This window comes from Perna viridis, chromosome 7 (assembly GCF_037379345.1).
Source record: "Perna viridis isolate PV_CMFRI_1.1 ecotype Kerala chromosome 7, ASM3737934v1, whole genome shotgun sequence".
Taxonomy (NCBI): domain Eukaryota; kingdom Metazoa; phylum Mollusca; class Bivalvia; order Mytilida; family Mytilidae; genus Perna; species Perna viridis.
The window spans coordinates 49324531-49351206 of record NC_142451.1 but is presented as its reverse complement, the minus strand read 5'-3'; the positions used below and the strand labels follow the sequence as shown (position 1 = coordinate 49351206).

At 33.0% G+C, this 26676-nt stretch overlaps 2 protein-coding genes across 13 annotated transcripts in view; one reads left to right on the top strand and one right to left on the bottom strand.

The window, feature by feature from the left end:
• LOC148613111 (ras-specific guanine nucleotide-releasing factor RalGPS2-like) overlaps positions 1-3370 on the top strand; it is a 59513-nt gene extending 56143 nt beyond the window's left edge. For all 11 annotated transcript variants that reach the window (XM_088595157.1, XM_088595165.1, XM_088595162.1 and 8 more), the window contains one exon: positions 39-3370. In XM_088595157.1, coding sequence (XP_088451283.1) covers positions 39-68 — 30 coding nt within the window. In that variant the 3' untranslated portion in view covers positions 69-3370. The remainder of the gene's footprint in view (positions 1-38) is intronic.
• A 1168-nt stretch (positions 3371-4538) lies between these two features.
• Positions 4539-26043, bottom strand: LOC148613110 (histone-lysine N-methyltransferase SMYD3-like). 2 transcript variants are annotated; one of them, XM_088595155.1, is made up of 12 exons: positions 25698-26043; positions 23993-24056; positions 23189-23299; positions 22376-22445; positions 20607-20731; positions 17147-17220; positions 15588-15696; positions 14001-14111; positions 12694-12760; positions 10094-10213; positions 8117-8291; positions 4539-5963 (listed from the first exon to the last, which is right to left on the bottom strand). In XM_088595155.1, exons 1-12 carry the CDS (start codon positions 25802-25804, stop codon positions 5735-5737), a joined length of 1362 nt encoding a protein of 453 aa, XP_088451281.1. In that variant the 5' UTR covers positions 25805-26043; the 3' UTR covers positions 4539-5734. The 2 variants fall into 2 exon arrangements, with proteins under 2 accessions (XP_088451281.1, XP_088451282.1); XM_088595156.1 differs by having other exon boundaries at positions 17153-17220; positions 25698-26042.
• Between the last annotated feature and the right edge of the window lie 633 nt (positions 26044-26676).

The window sequence follows — 26676 nt, the reverse complement described above, 5'->3', positions numbered from 1 at the left end:
TGAAAAGAAATAAAATGTTCGTTAATATATAATTTCAGACACCTGCCAACCTGATGTCATTTGATTGAGAGCTTGTGTTTGCCATTGATGGTTAATGCTTACTGGCCACAGTTCTGTGGACATTTCACCCAATCTGTGCCAAAATGTTTGCCAAAAATGTGATGATGGATCTTGTCAGGGTTGCCATAGAAACAATACTCAGTCTGTTGAAACTGATTGATAGCTATGGACTATGTAACACATTAGATATCATTGGCTATTTCATGCCTCTAAGTAAGAGTTAAAGCAGGTTTTAGATATATTAAAGATTTGCTATCATCAAATATTGAAGTCAGTGCTTTTACATTAAAATGTAAACGAGATTTTATCATTTCATCATTGTTTTCTGTTTACTATGAAGTTTTACTCGAGAATTGTAAGTCATGTAAACTTTTATAACCTTGAAAAATGAGACATTTCAAAGAAGTTTCTTGTTGAACATTTAATGTTATTTTTATGAATTTGACTGTTAATCTGACAAGTCTTTTATATTTCTTCTAACTGCTTTATCTATGAATGATGACATTGCCAGTATATTTAATTATTTTATCTATTGCCAGTATAATTACTGTTTATGTCCAGGATGTGTAAAACTAGGGATCAGAATCTGGAAATCTGATAACACATTCAGCCATACTGTTCAAGTGTTTTTATTATACAAGTTCTAGTGGGCTTTTCAACAGAATTGTTATATCAAAACCTACATGTTGTAAATAAAAGCCCCTCTTTTATTTATCTGTTTTTTTTTTTAACAAACTCCACAAGCTTTTTTGACTGTTTCGTATGTAGATTTTGAGGAAAGCCATCCAATTCCTGATAAGATGCTGATCCTTTAGTTTTATACTTCTCTGTCAACGTTATTGTATTTGATCATGTGACGTAATTTCATTATTATTTAAACAAGGTATTTTCTTGACATCAAGTTCTTATAGTCAGTCATATACCTTCTGTCTATTGTATTGAGAAAGGCTTTGTAATAAAGGGTCATACTTAAAGCTTCAAATTTTGATTAGTTTGTGAGAGAAAAAATTCTTAAGTGTGTCCATGGATATTTCATACTTTCCCCATTTCTACTCTGATTTTTTTTATTTCTAAGAGATACCTGAGATATTCAATGTATTTCTAAGAGATACCTGAGATATTCAATCTATTTCTAAGAGATACCTGAAGTATTCTATCTATTTCTAAGAGATACCTTAACTATTCTATCTATTTCTAAGAGATACCTGAACTATTCTATTTCTAAGAGATACTTGAAGTATTCTATTTCTAAGAGATACCTGAAGTATTCTATTTCTAAGAGATACCTGAACTAGTTAATCTATTTCTAAAAGATACCTGAAGTATTCTGTCTATTTCTAAAAGATACCTGAGATATTCTATTTCTAAGAGATACCTGAACTATTCTTTCTATTTCTAAGACATACCTGAAGTATTCTATTTCTAAGAGATACTTGAACTAGTTAATCTATTTCTAAAAGATACCTGAGATATTCTATCTATTTCTAAGAGATACCTGAACTATTCTTTCTATTTCTAAGAGATACCTGAAGTATTCTATCTATTTCTAAGAGATACCTGAGGTATTCAATCTATTTCTAAGAGATACCTGAAGTATTCTATTTCTAACTAATGCCCTATAAACTGTATATGTTTAACATAAGCCATATAGTGGAAAATAGAATGATACAATGATCACATGCTATGCAATATTTATGGAAGCTTTGGGGATGTCAGTTTTATTTTGCTATTATGTTTTGTAATATGTGTTGAAGGGAAGTTCATGCCATACACATCAATATCACAAGAAGTCTTATAAAGTGTAAACATTGTAGACCTGTAATAATTTGGGGTTGATATTTACAACTGTTCACTATAGTTTATTTTGAGACACTGTATAATATATGTTAGTAGGTTTAGTCTGTAGTTAGAATTTTTAGTTCTAAGCCTGAGATAGAAATGTCCTAATATATTGACTAACTCCTGATTTATGATAGATGACAATCTCATTGAACACTCTTTTGAGCCTAAGAGTAATCACAACAATAGTATTTGAATATCAAATTCAGTTTCAATTGTAATAGGAGAAATTTCTTTCAAGTTGCCTTTAATTTGTGATTCAAACCTTACAGAGTATTTACTCAAAAGCTGACATGTAAAATAGTCATGTGTCTGTTTAACTGATATCTGTCTGTTATAGGAGATCAAATATTGGCATAATTTCAATTTATTTTATTGGACCAAATTTCTGTGGTATTATTTTTTCCTAAAAAGGAAACCAGCCATTTTCTTGACATGTTTTTGTAATACTCAGTTGATTATGGTGCTTTATGGAGGACTATCTGCTGAGATTTGTAGTGCTATTTCATTGTGTGCTTTCTTTGTGTTCAGGAGATGTAAAGGGTAGGAGAAGTAACATGTTATAGCTTCATTGTTCACCTAAGTCAACTCAAGATATCTTTTCTAATGAAACTACTTACAATTTAAAAAAAAGTTCTGTGGAAATAGTTAATTAAATGAATTATGAAGTATTTTAATATTAGAGTATTGAAGACAAAGAAGTACATTTATACCTATCAATATAGATATAAGATATATATATGGTATGATTTTTGTGAGTTTAAATGCATACATGATTTAATGAGGTATTTTATTATCATTGTATGTTTTAAAGTCTGAGCTGAGATGCCAGGATACAAAGTACAAAAAAAAACCTTCCATTGTTAATTGTTTTATTTTGTTTTTATGTTTTTTTTCTTATTCTTTTTGCTTGATAATGTGCAATATGGTGTATGTTTTTTTCATTGTTCAATTTGTGTGATATTCACGCATACATATATAGATGCATTATGGAAGAGAAAGGGACTGAAGAGATTGTTTTGAGAAGAAAAGAACTGAAAATTTCCCGTACTAAATTTAGATAATAAGGATAGGGATGAAATGAAAATGTTGAATTAATTTTGTTTATTTAAAGTAATTTAGTGTCAACAAAGAAATTGAAAGCTTTTACATATTTTGGTTGAAGAGGAAAAGATTGCTTTGTTGTCGAACAAAAAAAATTAAACTGCTGTTAAGAAATAGATATAAAAGAATTGAAGTGTGTTGACTATATAATCAAGTGTATCAATCTTCAGAATGCATAAATCTGTAATATATTAAACAAAGTTTTCTCTCTTGTATTTCTAGACATATTTTTGATACTGTCAACAGATCTTGTGTGAAACACATATTGTTATAGAAATATTGTAATACCATGTAAACCAATCTTAACCATTGACATAAAAAAACATTGAAAAATCTCATGAGAAAAATAATAAAAGTTATCTATTGATGTCTTGTTTCTTTCGTTCAATACTTGTGAAATTTAAGGGCATTCCTGAAAAAAAATGTATAGGGGGTTGGACAGCACTTTTTACCTCACCTGTCCAAAGGCCAGGTGAGCTTGGCGTCCCTCGTCGTCGTTGACAGATTTAAAAAATCTTCTCCACTTCTGACAGGTTTTAAACTTGGCATGATTGTTTCTTAGGGTGTTCTGCACAAAATGACTGTTGGGATTTTTTATCCATGAAATAACATGGCCGCTGTTACTAAAAATAGAACATAGGGGTCAGATTGCAGTTTTTTGCAAATAACTCAAAAACCATTGCCTTTAGCAAGTTTCTGGTGGGGTAATATTGTTCAGCATCATTAGATGGACCTATGCTGAAATTTTCAAAACAATTGGACAACTGATGTAGGAGTTATGGCCCCTGAAAGTTTTTTTTGTATTTTCGCATGTGCAACTTTGAAAATCTTCTCAAAATCCATTGCACAGAATTCAATGAAAGTTGGCATATATGTTCCTTAGGGTATCCCACACAAATTGACCGTTTGGATTGTTGATTAATGAAAAAACATGGTCGCCACTACTGAAAATAGACCATAGGGGTCAGATGGCAGTTTTTTGCAAATAACTCAAAAACCGTTGTCTTTACCAAATTTCTGGCAGGGTAAAATTGTTAAGCATCATGAGAAGGACCTATGCTGAAATTTTCAAAACCATTCATTGACTAATGTAGGAGTTAAAACCCCTGAAACAGTTTTTTTGTTGTCTTTTTTTCACATGTACAACTTTAAAAATCTTCTTAAAACCATTTAAGATCATTGAATGAAAATAAGCATAATAGTTCTTTAGTGTATTGTGCTCAAAATGACTTGTGATTTTTAATACGTGAATAGATATGGCTGCCTATACTAAAAATGGAACTTAGGTGTCATAAGACAGGTTTTTGAAAAAAATTCAAAAACTGATGCCTTTAGCAAAATTCTGGTCCAGGTCATGAAAATGCTATGAAAAGCATTTCCTGCATTTGACAATTTAGTTGATTTTAACTTAGCATGTCTCATTCCTCAAGTTTTTCAAATAAGCAAATGGTTAACCAGGTGAGCGATTCAGGTTCTCTTGAGCCTCTAGTTTAAACAAAAATTGTATGGGTGGGGCATACAAAGTAATACATTGCTATGAACATTTTATTTTAATTCTATAGGTGGTAGGGTATAATAAAATGTTCCAAAGATTTTTTCCTGGAATAAGATGAAATCAGGAAATGTCAACAAAGCATGTTAGATAAGTTTCTATATATTTAATACACACTATCAATATAAAAACATTGAACCTGATTCTAAATGGTTTGCTTAAATATATTTCCATGTAGAAAATAAAACAGACCTTAAAATTCTCTATCAGATTTGTCATACTGTAAATGTATTAATTTTCGCAGTTGCCTCAAGAACGCGATAATTAGTACCCGCGAAAATATATTCAAATTACTAAGCCTTTTGACCATTGTATTATGGTTTCCACAATTTTGAATAGAACATCATTTTGTGTAAGGGTCATATCATTCAATGCAATCAAGTATGAATTTACACTAAGACTATTGTAAAAATGTATACAGTAAAAGCATGTGGGTAATAATTTCTAAATTCATAATCTTATTTACATAATGAATTGTATCAATGGCCATAGAGTACCTGTCACATCAAAGAACAGAAATCAATATTGTGCAAACATTCTATTAACAAAAACAAAATGTAAGTATCAAACACACACTACAGGTAATTACCGATAAAAGATTACCTTTAAATACACACACTGATAACTGTCAATAAAAAGTTATTCCGTAAACATGCAATTAAAGTGTCAATAGTTCATCCCTACAATAAGCTACGGCTTGGGCAATTAAGTGAGTTCTTTTATCTTTTGAATAAGAATACACTATTAGATTGAAATGGCCAGAAGAAACTATACATGTAGACTTGTCAATTTGTTTATGTCGTATTAACGGCCGCTATTAATTTATTTTAATTTATTGAAATATTGACGGTAAAATAACTGATCAAAATTGGAACCACATACTGCAGAGACGATTGAAAAACTTTATTTTTTCAATCTTGAAAACCGGGAAAATTAATACCCTTGAACATGTTGACTTTCAGAAACCACGAGAATTAATACGTTTACAGTCTTTATAGCCTCACACGAACTTATACGTGTGTGTTAAAAGTCAGAGTAGATCAATTCAATAGCTGTGAAATGGCTCCTGAGAAAACTGACCAATTAAGTGAATTGTAGACTGAAGTAAACCATTATGCCCAATTCCCACTGAAGCAAACTGAAATTCTGTTCACAAACAAATAAATATGCTTCCAAGTTTTATTGATTACTAAATTCTAGTGAAACTCTCATTTCTTCCCTGCACTGATCAATTAGTTCTGACATATCACTGTACAATGAATGATCTCTGCCATGTGTTAGTTGTATAATCTTTTCAGCCTGCTGAAGAGACAACATTGCCTCCTTCACCATTGCCCTGTAAAGTTGAATCTTTCCCTGCTTCATCAGTAACAAACCAATCTGAGGACTGTTGGGTGGATAGTATAGTCTGCAACAGAGAATTAAATTCTTTTAAGTAAAGGTTCATCTAAAAATCATGCAAATAAAAATCACCCACCATTTGTTTTCCAATGCAGATCACTATACAACAATTTTTTTTTACACTTTCTTAACCTTGCTTCATTACTTTAAATACTACCATGTTGTATATTGATATGGCACTGTTGTCGTAAAATTTAGTTGTGGTTGACCAACTGTTAAGAAATTTTTGTAAGATTTTACTAACCACTAAAGGAAGGTTCCTATTAACTTTGAATTTTGTGGCCCCTAGAGATTTAGAAAAAAGGCCAAAAAAGGGTAAAAATTGGTGTTTTATCAAAACCAATGTAGGATGTTTATTTTTCTCCTGATTTTGATAATTCCTTTTCTATTGTGTTCCTTACTTAATTCTGGTAAACTACTGCATCAGCAGATTTGATGTGTTTTACATTGTTTTTTTCAAAGGGGCCACACCTTAAAAAAATAGACTGATTTATTTTTGGTCTGATTTTAAACAAGAGGATCCCAGGAGCCTGAATCGTTCACCTTGTTGAATTTTGCCTTTCAAAAGCAATAAATTAAACAAGAAGTTGTCCAACAATTTGGACACAAGAAGTCTTTGATAGGACTATCACAAGATCTTTCAACAATTGAAATTTTCTTTTAATCTATCATATATCTATCTATATATTTAAAGATATAGACTGAAAACTATTAAAATAAAAAGTCATGTTTCCCCTTTCAAGGGCAATAACTCTTACAAGGAGTCTGAAGGCTTTTGTAGTCCTAATAATATGGCTCATTTCAGCTATTAAAAGAATTTGGATAACCCGTAACAGTTTTGGAGATATCTGTGAAAAACTACTGTCTGACCCATATGTTTTATTTTTAGTAACAGTGACCAGTTTTTTCGACGAATCAAAAATCCCCACATCAGTCCTATGCAGGATACCCCAAGGAACATTCATACCAAGTTTGTTTCAATTGGTCAAGTAGTGTAAGAGGAGAAGAGTTTTGTATAATTGTTGACGATGACGGACAACGACGACGACGGACACCAAGTAATGGAAATAGCTCACATGGCCTGGCCAGGTGAGCTAAAAATTCTTTATTGGATTCCATATGAAAATCTGTGCCTGGTTTTTTTTTCAAATTAAATTTCAGATATCTCGTGTGGCTTTTGAATTGGTGGTCAAAGGGGCCAAAACCACCAAAAAAAAATCAGCTTTTTTATTTTTTTAGTCAAATTTCAATTTTATTTTTTTTTCCTTAATGAAAATTCATCCCAGCATTATTTAATCTAATTTCAGACATCCCTTACCTCTTTCAAGTTATAAGGGGTCTAAGGGGTCACATCCCAAAAATTAGCTTTTTTATTTTTGGTTTGATTAAAAAAATGTTTTTATTGGATCCCTTATGAAAATCACTGCCTGCATTTTTAATCAGATTACAGCTATCTCTTATAGTTTTCAGGTTATAAGGGGTCCAAGGGATCACACCCCAAGATCTGGACTTTAATTATGAAAACTTTTGTTTGAATTTCAAATATTGTGTACTGAAGTGTCAAAACCAGTTGTGTCCATATTGAATTGTAAGTCCCTGTGCTTAATTGTGTCAAAAACTAATATAGTGTCCACTCTTGCCCAACTGTTCAGGGTTTGACCAATGCAGCCATATGAAGCTGCGCTCTGTAAAGCTTTTTATATATGACGACAAAAAATTTGCAGTCATATAATGATATGGCACGGTCAGTATTGAATTAAGGAAGAATGGCCCTAAGATTTTGGGAATAAAAGCCAAAATGGGGCCAAAACAAGTTTTTCATAGAATTTTTAACTACTAAGTCCAGTAAAAGAAGACGGATATTTACAGTATTGTTCGATAAAATCTCTACCACTATGGTCATACTTGAATTGATTTTGGGAGTTTAGATTTAAACCTTTAAGGAGTGAAAGACCTTAAAGGGGTTACAAACAAGTGTTTTCCTAATGTCTGGACAATAACTTCACCGTGAATAAATAGATGTCTTCTTCAATGTACTCCATGGTGCCATACCATGATTTTTTTTTTAGGGGGGGGGGTGATACTTGAACACTCCAATCACTAAACATAGGGCATGTTTCAAGCATCAAGCAAGATGCATAACTTAACAAATATCAATACCTGTAAGGTGACTCTAACTGTGATGTAAACTGCAGAGCTTGATCCCATTCACCACAATCTATACAAGCATCTAAAGTTATGTCCAGGATTTGTAGACAGTATATATTGTATTGGACGAAATATTGACCATGTCTCTTCTTACACTCTAGACATCTCTCTAGTATATCTTTGGGGTCTGAAATTGAAAAGATAAGTCTTTAAAAAAGTGCTAGCATTGAATTATATATATTATATTTACAGATCAAGACAAAAAGAGATAGCTCCCTACAATCTTGATATCTATTGTTCACAACAAGGACAGATTATTATTTAGCAGAACAATTCAGTGATTTCAAAAGAGGCAATAAATGGAACCAAGGAATCACATTTTGACTACAGTTGTGTAGTGTGCTTAAAAAGTATGGAAGCTTGTATATTTTAATCCCTGCTGACCAAAAACCTAAACTAGAAATACTACAAGCTCACAAAAACCATGCCCCTCATTTTAAATGGAGTAAAATGTTTTAAAATCCTTAATTCGGGGTGGAGTGTAAGTTGAATTGCATTAAAAAGCCATAGATAAGTTGGATTTGTCAGATAAATTGAGGCTCAGACGTGAATTTTAATTTTTCGGTATAAAATGTAAGTGTCAGCAGATATAAGGATGAGTGTTCATTCTCAGCATATTATTCCAGCTAAATAACTCTAAATGGTATCGTTAAGTATAACTACAACCTGAGTTTTATTACTACATGTACTAGTAATATTATTATTATTATTTTGTGTGTCAGTTACACTGAAGCCCTTAGATCAGGTGTATGTAATTGTAAACATGTCAAGCCTGGGCACCCAGATGTCAAATTAGTCTGATGTATAGGTCAACTACAACTGCTAATTAATGAAAAATATAACTTGGTATTTTATATTACAAACAAAATATATTACCTTAAAATATAGTAACAATAAACCACTTAGGTCACACATTTAATTGATTTTAGTTTGCGTCATGTAATGTGTATCAAAATACCGTACATGGGCATAGATTTGCCAAAAAAAGACAGATAACTCTGATACATGTATACTTGATCCAATGTTTTACCAGTTAAAAAAAAATGGTAAACATGTGTTGTAGAGTTTATATATTTTGAACAGTTTATTAGGAGGGATGTATTACGTTGTTATTTCAGTTAAGATTTGATTGCCTGTTTGATTGACAACTTTTGTTTTCCAAACACATTGTTTACCCCATGAATAAATGTTATCAATTTATTATAATCAAACCATTTTACAATGCGAAGACCCAAGCTCAGCTCGATAAAACAATGAATTTAAAAGTTCAAAGGTCTACAAAACAAAAGTCAGATGGCAAATAATAAACTTGATTTACTGTTAAAGTACTATTGTCCTTGGGGTATCAATTTTCATGGCTTTTGTGAGAAGGCCAAACCACTAAATTTGGTTCCCATCAAAAAGGGGATTCCCATTGAAATGTATATGGAAAACCTCAAAACCACAAAGTCAAGAATCCCAAACTTGTGTTTTCCGTAATCCACAAAACTTTGTATCCACATATTAAAGAACTTTCACAGTATTAAATAAACAATTCTGTGTATATGTAAAAACTTAAAAAGACACTATAATCTAATGAAGTGCATTGCAGATAAAAAATTTTCTTGAAAAATCCTCACATCAGTCAAAGTGGATGATACTTCTTGGCTGACAACTTGCTGAAAAAATATCGACATACAGTCTGAAAAATACAGTACATAGAGAATGGCGATTTGACCCTGAAGTGATTTAGCAAGACCACTTATAAGTTGGATTATCTCCCTTTGGAGTTCTAGAACAATAAGTATGTTCCTTCATGCACATCTTCATATGATGTCCTGCCTTCTTCTAAAATTCTATCAAAATCCCTTAAGCAGTTTAGGAGAAGTCCCACTTACATAAAATGTAGACAGACAGACTGACAGGGTGATAAAATATCAACATAGATACCTATACGTTCTTTCTTATCACTTTTGAACTTTTCTGATGCTTTATATATATCTGCCTGATATTTCTGTACATGACCTGAATCATCCACACTGGAACCACAGTTATCACATGGGCCATAATCTAAAAAATAAATGTTCAGCTTAACTGTATCTTGCCAAATATAAAACAATCTTCTGTGTATTAAAGTAAAAGATAAAACAAAGGGGTGAATTTGTTTATACCCATTTCCAGCACTGTTATTTACTGAAAAATTAGCACTTCAACTGAAAAGATTTATTGAAATATTATTGTATTAAAAAGATGACTTAACAGACACATAATCTGACCAGTTGTTTCAAAAGTAACAAGTCAAATGTCATCATGAAATATCATTTTAATGCAACTTTCAATAATTTTTTTCAACCCGGATAAATTGGCCAAATGCTATTCTGCCATGGCTAGAATATCTAAGTTGTCAGGGCTGGATTGAGACACTTTGAAAAGGAGGGGTGCAATCTTGAGGTTCCTCAGAAAAAGGGAGTGCTAGAACATTATTTACCATTTTTTGCTAATTTTACACATGAAAATGACAAATTCTCCAATAAAAAGGGGAATGCCAACCTTCTGAATCCCTCCTTTGGATTTGCCACTGGTTGTCAATGTATGTGGCCAATACCTTCTTTAAAGAAATATGTAATGAAACCAAGTGTTTTCACCAATTTGGCAGAATTGACATAATTTTGCCCCATTTAGGACTTAAATTTCCATGTTTTGCATATATGTACTGCAAGAGAGGGTTTTGTTGTCAAATTAAGCATACATTTTACTGAATATCAAGCAATACTTACTGTGATTTGATAGATTTCATTTTCAGGGCCATAAACCAAACATACTCCTATTACTTCTTTTATTTAATAATTCAAACTAAATGCAATGAACCTACAAAAAGCATAGGCAGTAAAAAGGGTACCTCCAGACAAAAAATAAGATGCCTGTCAAACAAGAAATCTGTGAGCAATGGCTCACTGGTGATACCCCTGCTTTCAATCACCATATCAGGAACATAAACATAGTCCTCAGTTAAAAATGGATCCCACCATATAGCATACCTACGGGAAGAATGGATCCCACAATATGGCATACCTACAGGAAGGATGCATCCCACAATATGGCATACATACAGAAAAGATGTATCCCACAATATGGCATACCTACAGGAAGAATGGATCCCACAATATGGCATACCTACAGGAAGGATGAATCCCACCATATGGCATATCTACAGGAAGGATGAATCCCACCATATGGCATACCTACAGGAAGGATAGCTCCCACCATATGGCATACCTACATGAAGGATGAATCCCACCATATGGCATACTTACATGAAGGATGAATCCCACCATATGGCATACCTACAAGAAGGATGTATCCCACAATATGGCATACCTACAGGAAGAATGGATCCCACAATATGGCATACCTACAGGAAGGATAGCTCCCACCATATGGCATACCTACATGAAGGATGAATCCCACCATATGGCATACCTACAGGAAGGATGAATCCCACCATATGGCATTACTACAGGAAGGACGGATCCCACCACATGGCATTACTACAGGAAGGAGGGATCCCACCCTATGGCATACCTACAGGAGGGATGAATCCCACTATATGGCATAACTACAGGAAAGATGAATCCCACCACATGGCATACCTACAGGATGGAGGGATCCCACCATATGGCATACCTACAGGAAGAATCGGTGATGAGAAGTTGCAGAGAAAAATGTAATGAAAATTTCAACTTCTAAGATATGTCAAACACAAGCAAAGAAAATTGTGACGGAAGAAAGCGTTATAGAAACACAGACAAGGGTAAAACAGTATGCCCCCATATTTTTGGAGGAGTATAATTATTTTCAGACTAGTGCGATAGAAAGAATATATATTCATAAAAAAAAAAAAACATTTAACAAGATATCTAGGATTATACCTTTATATTTAGGTCAAAATGGTTTTATTGTTCTTCAACTTTTACAGCTTGTAATTTTAGGCTGTTAAATACAATTTTCCCCTGCAATTTCCTTTCCAGAAAATGCTTACAGGGGATATTAAATAAATCAACGAGCTCCTCTGGGTTCAATTTAAGCCATAACTTAATAACTTGTCACTGTCACTTGTACTGTCAAACTTTTCAACAGGTTATATGCATTGACCTGGTTTTGGCCAATTTTCACTTTTTTTGGCTGCTTCAAGGTTTACAAGTATAAACTGTTGCAGCCTAGGTATAACCTGCTTAAATTGTTTTTTTTAATCCTGAATTTGACAAAAGATGCAATGTTATTCATATTGTCAGCATTGGATAAGAAGGGGAGACAAGTCTCACTTACCACTACCCTCTGCCCCAGAACTCCAGTGAAACAGTTCTGACATTGAATAAGAAGGGGAGATAAGTCTTACTTACCACTACCCCTCTGCCCAAGAACTCCAGTTAAACAATTCTGACATTGGATAAGAAGGGGAGACAAGTCTTACTTACCACTATCCCTCTGCACAAGAACTCCAGTGAAACAGTTCTGACATTGGATAAGAAGGGGAGACAAGTCTTACTTACCACTACACCTCTGCACCAAAACTCCAGTGAAACAGTTGTGACATCCTATACTATTCATCTTTTGGTCCTAATTTACAGGAAAAAATATACTCATAAATATACATAAATTTATTATCAAATTTCGGCAGAAACTGAATGTAAAGACAATAAAAAGATACTAAGACTATATAAGCAACAGGACTTGGATAGAAAAAACGGAACAATTTTTTCTTTTTTGATAACAAATGTATACCAAGAGTTTTACTGGTTTGGAAGAAGAAGGTACACTAACGAACTTTTACTTGTTTATAGATTATCTGAGGTCTCACTAATCACTTCCAGGTCAAATGGCCAACCCTCTATGCAGTACCAAAAACACACTGAACCTAGATGTATGCATTGTTAGTGCATTATTTGTGTATTCTGATCAATAGTCAAAATTAAGCTGAGAATGTGTAATCATAATTGTAATTTATTACAGAAGTGTATAAATATTGTTTACATGCATGAGTAATTTGCCTCCATGCTGTCATTTAGCAGAAAAGGTAAAAATGTGGATTTCAGTATTATTTATTCAATTAAATTTTGTGAAGAATTTCTACAATCATCATACCATTAGCTTAATAATTTTTTAAGCCATATTTTCCAAGCTTCGCAATGGTATGCAACTTAAAGATGTCATTTGTCTAGGAATTCTGAGTGAAACTTGGAAAACTTCTTTTTTAACGTGTAAAGTAATGGAAATGTTAGAAGAGACCTGAACACAGTAACAGGATCACTCTATTTTACACCTTTAATTCAAACATGACATAGTGTTTTGAATTTGTGAAAAAAGAAATTCTCCATTTATCCTGGCCAAATACATTTAAAATCAGACCAAAAGTCATCAATAAGTCTAGTTTCACACATTTTGTTTTAATACTGTCCCAATCAAAACCATCTAATACTTCATTATTACAAGTTTGGGGTTTCTACTGGTGCAGATACTTTTATACCACATTCAAAATGTAATTTACTTCCAGGTTGGCAATTTTTTAAAAATATGTTCTTATATTTCTGTAATTATTACCCACTAGTTCAGTATAAACAATTTGTCCACAGAGACAATTTAATTTAAGGTTAAAAACTTTTATCAAGCTAGTACAAATTAGCTTTGATTCAAATTTCACCTTTACAGAAGATCAAAGGGTCAGTTTTATCAGTCAGTGTACTTCATCCTTTGAATATTTAAAAAAAACCAAGGTATTGACTAAAAGACCTTTAATTGATGAGTAAGCAGAGCCATTTTATGTGTGGTCTTAAAGTCAGTAGAACAAATACAAACATACCTTATTATCATCTAAACACATGGAGCATGAACAGGTGAAGTAGTATTGTTTATACAGCTGCTTTTGTCTATCTACAGTCAGTGCTAGCTGGTCTATGTAACTTATTCTTATCTGAATCAAATGAAAAAGATGTACATGTTAATAACGAGTACTGTTCAAATAGAATGTATCCCACACAATATACAATATAGGGACACAACAAACCAATGGGGATATCCCACACTTTTTTTTATATATCAAGTTCCATTACTCAAAACTATAAAAGAAGAAATTCTTAAAATTTAGAAGGAAGCTAAGTTTCATGGAAATTGATGAGAGCATTTTAGAGTTTTTGTGCTAATGACAATAGTACACTATAATTTGTCTAGTCTGTAAAGACAGCTTATTATAGGTCTCATAATGAGTGAAACTAGAATACATGTATATCCAAAAATAACCACTCTACATGTATGTCCCAAAATAACCACTCAAGTTATTTAATTTCAACATTATCACAAACAAATAATAACGTTATGATAATGAAATTAAACAAATCAAGTTGATATTTTGTGACATTTAAGTTTCAAGAGTTACAAAACTTTTTTCTTTATGATTTATTTCATACCTGTTAACCTAGTCTAACCTAATTGAGATCTCCCACAATCCATCATAAAATTGCAGGAGATTTTACTTGACGACATTATCGACATATTTTGTTATGTTATATATTAAATAATATTTCAAATATTTTATTAATACCATAAATACATGATATATACATATGAATCAACAATATGAATTATACATGTAGTTAGTAGAAGTGATGCTTGGTATAGTATTAAATAGATTTTGCCATGTTGTAATGTTACCACAGGCATGTCAAGGTATCTGGTTTTGATGGACCTGCTTCCTTCTTCAAAAGTGGGAACAAGAGTAGCAAAGAACTTGTTAGCACCCTTATCATTGCTTTTATCACATAAAATACTGAATGGATTCTGTTTACAGTTTTCAATCACTGTAGCTTCAAGACTTGGTGCTATAGCCTGCTTTTTGATTGAGTGCATTTAGTCCTTTTACATGAAAATTTCTCTGCAATTTTACTAAGCCTTGAGCCACAAGGAACAAGAAGTTGTGCTCGGCCACAAAGTTTGATCAATTCTTGACACAACTTACTATTCAAATTTGTAAAACATGCTATTTGTCAAAAGGAACAAAGATAATTCTAGAGAGACTCGTACATTAATCAGCAGTCCCAAGAGTTTTGACAATAAAGCGCTTTCACTAAACACGAGGTTGTTAACATAACAAAAATGGCGGGAAAAAAAATTGACGAAAATTTGATAAATTCAATTATGGGAGATTTTTATGGGAGGAATTCTTGAAACTGGAAGATCGATGCCTCCTGCATGGGAGACCTTTTTTTTGCGGGTCAAAAGGTAAAATTACAGAAGACTCCCGCAAAAAATGGGAGGGTTAACACCTATGTTTCTTTGGAATATTTTAATAGCAGATTGACATTACACATCTGTCAAGCTACATAGTAACAAACTATAGGAATTGAAATAATGTGTGCAAAAATAATCCATAAACTAAATATATTCTACTAACATTTTCTGGAGATGGATCATCAATCTTTTCCAAAGCTCTAAGATTTAGTGTCTTTCCTGAGAATGTTACAACAGCATTCGGTGAACAACTGTGGTCAATCAGAGATGGACTAAATATAAAAATTCATTGTCAAATACATATAAAATAAATATCCAGCATTCTAAATGTTCAAAGAGAAAAGATGATCAAATATAGTCAATCAGAGACTGGCTAGAATTAGAAATTCATTGTCAAATATATAAAAAATATTTAAGAACCTTAGTGAATGTGCTCACATACCCCACGCGTTCAATGTTGGATACTCAAGTAAATTTGTTCGTAAGAGAAATACATGTAGAAAAACACGGGTACAAAAAGGAATAGAAGTGGTTTTTCAGGCTTTAGACCTTTATCTTCCAACTAAATTCTGCTACTCAGAATGGTAGTTTCTAACTCCAGACTGTGATTACTTTGAGTTTTAGTTAATCCAAAGTAAATATCATCGTAGCGGATCATAACATACACTTGCCATGTAACTTAACATGGATAACTTATATACCAAATATCATGTCAATATCTGCAAGCATTTAGATAAAAAGTCCAGAAAACTGTTATTTCTGTGAATTTTGCTAAGTTCAAGATCATCAGAGTGGAACAAAACATAAACTTGACATGTAACTTATCATGGTGAACTTCTAAACCAAAAAATCATGTCAATATCTGCAAGCCTTAAAAGTCTGGAAAACTGTTATTTCTGTGAATTTTGCTGAGTTCAAGGCACATAATTTCGGTAAGATCATTAGAGTGGAACGTAAACTTGACATGTAACTTATCATGGTGAACTTCTATACCAAAAAAATTATATCAATATCTGCAAGCATTTAAAAAAAAGTCAGGAAAGTTGAAGATGGACTGAAAGACTGAAGGACGGACTGACGGACTGACAGACAGATGGGTCAAAAACATTATACCCTTCGCAACTTAGTTGCCTGGGTATAATAAAATATCCTGCATTTTAAGGTTTCAAATGGAAAAGGCTATACCTCATAAGCAATGTGTAATAGATTTAGTGGAGTAGTTCTGTAGGTATTGTTCTATAACCATCAGGAAACTATATTGTAAATGATGGATAAACAGAATATTAGATAGACAGATAAACAGAATATCAGATAGACAGAAAAACAGAATATCATATAGATAGATAAATGAAAAGAATATCAGATAGATAGATAAACAGAATATCAGATGGATAGATAAACATGAGGATTATTTAATACCTATAACTCATCCTCTGAAAAAGGAAGATGCGCAAATCTTAGCTGTTTTTTTCTGAATTAAAAACTTAGAGCTGGTTTATAAGAACATACACAAACCAAATGTAAATTCCTACTCCAATTGGATTCAACTCTCTGTCACAAATAGTAAAAATGTAACATAAACAAACCTAATGTAAATTCCTACTCCAACTGGATTCAACTCTCCGTCACATATAGTAAAACTGTTACATACATAAACCTAATGTAAATTCCTACTCCAACTGGATTCAACTCTCCGTCACAAATAATAAAACTGTTACATACACAAACCTAATGTAAATTCCTACTCCAACTGGATTCAACTCTCCGTCACAAATAGTAAAACTGTTAACTGTCATCTTTAAAAGAAAAAAAAAACATTAATACTGTAAATTTTGATAAAAATCTGGAAGCAATTCCACTGTTTGAATTTAATGAAGAAAATTTTCTTTATGAAAGTCTTATTTTCAAATTATTGTTCTGCATAATACACAATTGTCTTTCTCATGGTTAAATTTCCTTTGAAATGACAGTTAACAAAGTTCTGCATTTTACCAAACCATAACTATCAACATACTTAAACCGATGTAAAGAACTTCCCTTTAATTAACTCACATCAGGGTTTTCTTAATTTTTCCTGAACAGCTCAAATTAAAATACAAAGAGGCCAAAACATTTTAGAATGGTCTGGGTGGGAGTGTGACATTTTGAAAATCTGATGCAAAGTCCTGCAATTAAGCATAGTTTGGGAATTAAACTAAAAACCCAAAAGAGACAAAGTTTAACCTCTTTTTACTACCTAACTTATTGAAATTCATGTTTTATCTTTGGGATAATTATTGCTCTACCAGGGTAAATTAGACAAGAATTTAGTTTCGTTATAATTTTCTCTGATTGGTTTATCTCTCTTTCATTTCTGTTTAAGGTAGACCTATTGCACTCAGCATTCTTTCCATCTTACAAAAATCATACAGACATATATATTTTCAATGATCTGATCATGCTTAAAATGATGTTAAAACTATGTCTGAATTATTTTCAAAAAATTTTTAACAAAAAAATTGTATGGTAATATTACAAACATTAATTGTATAAAGTCTCTTTTGAGGAGAGATAATAGGCAGGAAAATGTTCTATAGAAATGTAATGGGACTTTTAGTTTTTTGAATATTACAAGAAAAAGTTTGGTGTCCCCCAATTTTCTTTTTTTATATTTTAAAGAATGTCAGTCAAGTGTTCTTTGAAGAAATTTAGAAATTTTACCAGTTTTTTTGTAGTTTGTAATAAAATAGTGAAATTCCCTGCAGAATCTAAATAAAAACTGCTTTTATCTTGAAGGCAAGTACAGTGTCAGACCTATGTTTTTTCGATAAAACTCTAAAGTATGATCATTTAATGTAATCTTCCAGTAAAAAAAGGAAACTTTATCTACTAGAAATATTAGGCATGATCTACATTAAGTTAACTTAAATATCTTATGAAATCAACACTCATCAGCCATTAGTCCAACCAAGGCTTATAGGGCTTCAATGTCCTGGAGCTTTTTGCATTCTAAATGAAAGGTCCTCAATCAGCATAATAAGAATTAACATAAATATGGTAGGTCCAGGACCTAAATAAATTTTGTTTAAAAGGTCCTACATCTGAGATTGGTGGTCCTGGACTTCAGACCCTAATTAGAACCCCTGACTGATGGATTTTGTTTCATAATAGACAATATGTATTGTATTCAGTATTCAGGGATCACTTTGGATGGGATCATTGGCCATTGTCCTTAAAAATACAAAAATGACAAAAAATGATAGGAAGGGATGGGGCAATGTCCCTTTTTGGGGGTCAAAATAATGCATTATTCATACTATTGGCCCATTTTATGAATTGAAATCACCCATGTCAGGTCACAAGAATGGGTCATTGACCCAATATAAGAAAATTTGAGAGTTGTCTCTGATATTGGCAGTATTGCTTACTAAGTAGATCAGAACATGGAAAACATAAAACAAGGAATCTCTTTACCATTTAAGAAATTGATATTGCAACCTTTGATTATCACTTTGAATATCATTATGGTTCTCAATTTTCCTAAAGACTGTATGTAACTCGTTTAAGCCAAATACATGACAGATTTTATATTCTACAAAATATTTGTAAGTATCAATTTTCACAGTTTTAAAAGTGTTTCATAGCTTTAAAAATCATTGTTTTGCTCACCTGTCACAGCAAAAACCACAAAAATTAGTATAACACAACAGTCAACATGTTAACTGTGGTACTTGCATTGGTGTAAGGCTAAACAAGAGGCTCCCAGGAGCCTGAATCACTCACCTTGTTGAATTTTGCCTTTCAAAGGCAATAAATTAATAAGAAGTTGTCCAACAATTTTGACTCAAGAAGTCTTTGGTAGGACTATTACAAGATCTTTTCAACAATTAAAAGTTTCTTTTAATCTATCACAGTTTTCAAGATACTGACTGAAAACTATTTAAAAAAAAGTCATTTTTCCCCTTTCAAGTGCAATAACTCTTACAAGGAGTCTGAAGACTTTTGTAGTCCTAATAATATGCATCATTTTAGCTATTGAAAGAATTTGAATAAACCTAACGGTTTAGGAGATATATGTGAAAAAACTACTGTCTGACCCCTATGTTCTATTTTTAGTAACGGCAGCCATGTTTTTCAACAGATCAAAAATCCCCACATCAGTTCTATGCAGTATATCCAAAGGAACATTCAAGTGTCAGAGGAGAAGAGTTTTGTATAATTGTTAATGACGACGACTGACCACGACGACAATGGACACCAATATGGCAATAGCTCACATGGCCCTAGGCCAGGTGAACTATAAAAGGAAAGTAACCTTTACTCCTTTACACGATTAGGGCTAGACAGAATTGACAGTAAGCTTACTCCTTGACATGTTTAGGGCTAGACAGAATTGACAGTAACCATACTCCTTTACATGATTAGGACTCCACAGAATTGACAGTAACCTTACTCCTTTACATGGTTAGGACTAGAATGAATAGACAGAAACCTCATTCCTTTACATGTTTAGGGCTAGACAGAATTGACAGTAACGTTACTCTTTTACATGATTGGGACTACAATGAATAGACAGTAACCTTACTCCTTTACATGATTAGAGCTATACAGTAGCAACAGTGGCCTTACTCCTTTACATGATTAGGGCAACAGAATTGATGGTAACCATACTCCTTTTCAAGATTAGGACTGGACAGAATTGACAGCAACCTTACTCCTTTACATGACTAGGGCTAGAATGAATTGACAGTAACCTTACTCCTTTACATGATTAGAGCTAGACAGAAGCAACATTGGCCTTACTCCTTTACATGATTAGGACTAGACAGAATTGACAGTAACCTTACTCTTTCACATTGATTAAGACTAAAATGAATAGACAGTAACATTACTCCTTTACATGATTAGGGCGACAGAATTGATGGTAACCATACTCCTTTACATTGATTAGGACTAAAATGAATAGACAGTAACCTTACTCCTTTACATGATTAGGGCGACAGAATTGATGGTAACCTTACTCCTTTACATGGTTAGTTAAGGGGACAACAAAGGTTGTTTGTCTTAATACAAAGTATCTAGACAAAACTTTAAAGAAAATGCTCCCTCTGATACATCAAATATCTGACAAATACTTGACTCTACAGAACATACCCTGTCATATGGATGATATCTCTGACACAACACTGGGATGACGATTTACCTTACAGAATATATCCAGCACATCTGTTGCTGGTGGCAGATCTGTATCTAATAGTTTCTTCAGAGTAAACAGTATTTGTGAAAACTGGTCCATCCTCTCACTATCTTTCTCTATCTCTTCTCTGTCTGTAAGATATCAGAATTGACACAGCAACTTACAGAACTCCAGAGAAAAAAGAGACGTTAAAAACTCTATAAGGAGCAAAGACATATTTCCAAAGTTCAAAGTGAATTGAGTCTCAAATTAAAATTAATGTGGAAGATTCCAGTAAAATGAATGTAAAAGTTTTATAGGAATATACCATTTCTCATTACCTCTATTATTCAGCTTTTCATCTTCTGATTGTTTTGTGTTAGTTACCATAATTTTACCTTTTTGTACATAAAATCATATGTAAAACAAGTGACTGTCAATATGACAGGAAACCCGATTTACCACAATACTACAAGAAAGTCTGTAACTCAAAATTGCAAAAATCAATACTGATTACTGATTTTTTTCACAGGAATAATCTGGTATATAACAATTCTAGTGCCATTAGTACATCCTAATGTAAAACTATGACATTCAATGTGTCCTAGTTTTCCTTTCCTCTTTCTTCTATCCAGGACTTGACTTTTTATGAGCAACTTGGCAGGTGTTTCTAGAAAAGCAGAGGACGCTTACCCTACCAATGCACCTAGTCCATGATTCCAGTTTTTAGTGAAGTCCAAGTTGCTCATTTACTTTTGTAACTTTGTATGAATTAAAATCATTACATTATGTTCTTTTTGTATTTGTCTGTTTTCCATGTCTGGTCTTTTTCCCTGGATTACATTCTTTTGATTTCCGCTGGAATTTGGTTCCCTAGATTACTCCTACATCATTATCACATCAAATGAACAAAGTGAGGAAAATGCACTATAATTCTAATCATGAGATTCTTCATGCTTATAGCCGTTTTTGATTGGTCAAGAATGTCGTTGCCAGAAAGTTCATACATGCATGAACTTCGCCAGATGGTTCATACATGCATGACCACCAGTGAACTTGAAACCAATATGGCGGCTGTGTAGTTCGAAAGAGTGTGGCAACGAACTGAACGGCATAATATAGCTGTAAGAATAGTTTATTACACGTGCACTGATTTTACTGGTCAAGTTTGTTTACAGAGAGTAATTATCAGCACAGGGAAAGAAACTTATAAGTGAGTCTGACTGAACCCTTGAAAACACCTTGTTGTAATTTTCCTTCTTCCTTGTTGTAATAGCTTAATAATTTTATTCCTATTGAATTGTTTTCATCTCGTATTTTCAATGCCAACAATCACATCGTCCATGCCGCCTTCACTGTTAATGTGCAGCCGATTATGCATATATATTCGTTCACTCTCCCATACGTGTGCAAAGGAATGTGCGTGCATTGAAGTGTAAACATAAACACAGTATATCAATATAACTGACTGAGGGTCTCAGAGGGTAACTTTGACTGTTAGACAGAAGTATAAGGATTGAACAGCTATTTTCGGTCGTTCATGCATGTATGAACGGATCTCTCCACTCCCAAACATTACATGAACGGCCAAATGTAATGTTTGGGAGTGGAGAGATCTGTTCATACATGCATGAACGACCAAAAATAGCTGTTCAATCCAATAATCAACTACTGTGAAACACAAATTCAACCAAAAAAATACTTGCAAACAATCTGTAAGAGAGCTTATACAGATAGTAAAGTTATATACTCTCAATGATTGCTCTCATAGAAATATTTATGAGAAAAAGACTAACGTGACATAAAGTCTATAAAGCTTTCTCTCCAACATTCCCAAAACTTGTCAGGTCTTCCATAATCATTTTGCTGAAAAGAACAAGATGACAAAATTTGAAGGACATACTATTGATGTAATGATGATTTAAATTGTGACTTCACCATATAAATGAAAAAAAAAAATGTCTCAAGAGTGATGTGGTTTCTTGTAGTAGTGTTTCAAAAGAACTTTTCAAACTGTTCATGAGGGTAAAATATGCATGAATCTTTTGGTAAAAAAAATTGCATAATTTGTACTTTTTTATCTAAATACATGTTCTGAATAGCAAAATATACCATCCAAAAGTTTACCTGAAAAAAATCAGCACATTTTATAGCCATGTTTTGTTAAATTTGATATTTGGACCTTTTCAACTTAACTGTGAGATAATCCATGAGTATGCATAAATATACTTCTGTAAGGTAGGATTTGGGATAATACTAAAAATTTTCCTCATGGAAGTTTATATCAGACCTCAGGGTTCGACGTTAACTTTTATATCAGACCTGTTTATACTACGTGAAAACAATCCATATTTTTAACTGTGTTTTAAGAAAATGATCTGTAAAATACTGAACTTTGTGTGAATTGAACAAAGATACTAAGGAGAGATTCACATTCTGTAGAGTGTAATTTGCACTAAAAATTCATAGAAACTATGGAGAATCAGTAAAAGCAAACAGATCTAATATACATTGTAATGACTAATGGGCATTCAGGAAGGCTACCCTGTATTTAGGACAAAAAGTCTGTAAAGATCTCTGATACATCCAAGTCGAATTCCAGTAAATACCTTGTGTTTTATGATGAGTCTAAGCATCAAAATTACACTATCCACTGGTATGTTTGGTGTAACATTCTGTAGATATTTACACTCATCTCTGTGTACAGACCAATCATCACGCTGAAAAAATAAGAATAACTTGAAAAAACAAAATTTATTATTGTATAGCGTCATACTATTCAATAAAGAATACTTTAGCACTTCATCAATCATACCATTCAATAAAGAATACTTTAGCACTTCATCAATCATACCATTCAATAAAGAATACCTCAGCACTTCATCAAATTGATATAAAAAACAAACATTAGTTTTGATGATCTTGACAAATGTGATATGAGTACAGCTACAATATCTTGACAAATGTGATATGAGTACAGCTACAATGTACCACATTCATGTCAATTCTTTTTCAATTTGATTACTTGTTTTGTTTTTTTTCATGCCAGTTTCATTTCTTTTAAAAAGTTAAATTCCTCCAGTATTAATATGCCCCATAAATCTAAATGGCAATGTGAGTATTCCTTGTTGAGTTAACCACAGTTTAGATAGACCCCAATAATTGTGCATGGCTAGGAGTTTCCAGGTTTCTCAAACAGTAGAGAGAACCACATTTACAGGTAAACTATTCATAGACCTTGGAATTTTAGCTATTTCACATTAAATGAAATGCCTTACAGGGAGCAGCTTGATATTACCACAGAGGTAAAAAATAATCATAGAAATATGATATGCTGATATATGAATAAAATGGTTTTTATATGGTTCTTGAAAAAAAATCAAACAAATGAATTTAATAAAAGTGCATGTTACCTGACACAATAATCCACAATATCTTAACACTTTGCATTTAGAACATTTCTTTAAACTGCTACATCTGAAATAGGACAAATGTATGATTGTACATGTGTGTATGACAATAGCTTTAATCATACAAATACATATAGTTATAAAAGTAGTAACTTTATAAATTGGTGGCAAAAACTAAAATAGAACACTAATTATATCTTGCAAGAGAGAAAGACACAGTTTTATGCACTATTAATGATGTTTTATAATATAAGCCAATTGTAATTCAATCTGCCAAGAAGTCACAGAATAATTTTTTTACAGAAGACTTTTGAGGAAATGGACAACACCCAGACAGGCACCAATGGATGACAATGTTGGCTCACTTAAACTGCAGTACAGAAGAGCATATTAAGTTAGCAGTAAATATATTTAATGATTGATTGATTGTTGGGGTTTAACATCCGAGCAGCAATATTTCAGGTATATTCAGACAAGTGAATATATATAGAAATGGTTCTAATTTTTTAACATATTTCTGTTATATGATCTGGCTTGCAGCAGTGTAGACACATCTGTGTAAAATGTGAATCACTTTATAACCTGTAGTGTAGTTAAAACACTAGAAACATTTCTCAAAATTTCATTTTCAAAAAACACTGAGAGAAAAATCAATTAAAACGTTATGGTCCAAATAAAAAGTGTCTTTCCCTCCCCATACAATCAAATCCGGAATAGCTTAGTGATATAACAACATGCAAAGCAAATCTGAAAAGAAATCACATAAATTTTCAAGTTTGAGCAAAATGAGCTCCAAAAAATGGGAATACTTGCATCAAGGATAAGTGAACAAAAATCTGTTCAGAACAGCCCAGATACCACCTCCTGCATTCTTGATTTTCAAAATTTTCCCAGGGGACCCCCGGACCCCACACCTATCGAGCAAGGGGGGTACCCCCTCTTGGGCTCTTCCCCCTAGTGCTTCCGGCGTTCAGTTCAGGCCTAAGGACCCTCAATGGTGCCACCTTTTAATTTTCTTCCACCTACCTTAAAACTTATTGAGAACCCTGGAACTCAAAAAATCTTTTTGACAAATTTTTGTTTAGAGATGTTCAAAGGGACCTGCATCTTTAACGAGTAATTAAAGGAACCAAGATTCTAGCAGAAATCAAAAGAATGTAATCAAGGGTCAAAGACCAGACATGGAAAACAGACACACACAACACAGAACATAAAATAACCAATACATACAAACTAACAAAGCAAACTCCACAAAAACTGGGAGCATGGACCAGGTGCACCCGCGGGGTTAGCATCCTCTGCTTTTCTAGAAACACCGCAGAGTTTTCTCATTAAAAGTCAAATCTTGGGTAGACAAAAGAGGAAAGGAAATCTATGACAAGTTGAACAAATCAGTTTTCAATGTGCAGATGGATACACCATAACAATCCAGGAGTCCATGATGACAACCATAAAACTTCTGTAGTGATGACTTTAACCTTGTAGCAACATAACCCTGTTCCAGATACCTAATTGTGAGAAGTCTAGGTGATATATGAGGTCTGCATAGTTGTGGCAAACTCTGGCATAAGGTAAGAGTAAATACTATCAATACGCCAAATTTCACAAAAGCCTGTGACTCTGTGCGAGTACCTCTTCGAACCTCAAGATCATGAATTTTTTTCAGTCAGTTTACAACAACTTGCAAGTTCAATGTGTGCATACGTACCTATTCAGACAAAAACTGCAGTGGTGTTGACGGAGCTCGTTGCTGAGAACGAATGCGTATGGGTGTGATGACAATAGCGTTTCACCAGGACATGTCTTTTTCATCATGATGCGTTCTTTAATTTTTTTCTGGCTCAAAATCAATGCATACGATATAGAATCTAGTCGTTTGAAATATTGCGAAAATGTCCCTTGTGTAATGAACAAAAGGGATACTAAACAGCGAACAATGACGGAAAATAATATGGAGTATGCAGGCTAAAAACCACTAATTCCACTTCCCATAGGCTTCTATGCTAATTTCACAATATTCAATGGCTTCTCTGGACTTTACCTTAACTTTAACCTGCAGATGACTATATATCAACATGATTCTACATATGTCAGCTCACAATCCTCAGAATGGCATGTGGGGTTAGCAGACTTGCAGTGCAGTACTGGTCACCGGAAGTGAAGGGTCTATAAATAGCATGGGAAATCCCAGTGTTTTCACAAGATAGGGGTATATTTAAAAATCATTATAGAGATTAGGCTTCACATCACAAGAAGCCAAATGCACCTATAAAATGTACATAAATGTTTTTCCTTTCAGAAACTGTTTAAATTTTTAAAATAAGATGAGAACTTTTTTCACAGCACTATGAGGAACAGGGGTAATTTCTGCGTAGGACTATTTTTGCGTACGTTCCAAGTGCTCATTGGTTGAATTGGTGGTCTGTAACCTGCATTGCCTAAATCAGCGATCATCGTGAGCTTTACCATACGTGTACCGTCTGTGTGAGACTCGTAAAAATAATAAAGGACATCACAAAAGGCAGGTCGACCCGGATGAAAATGTTTGCTTCGCAAATGCAATATTTTTGTTTATATCTAAGCAGCAAGCGAAATCAATATTTTTATTTGAAAATTTGGCTTGTTATTAATGGGGGAGTTATTTTTCAATAAATGAATAACTGGAGAAATGTTTTTTTCCAAAATTC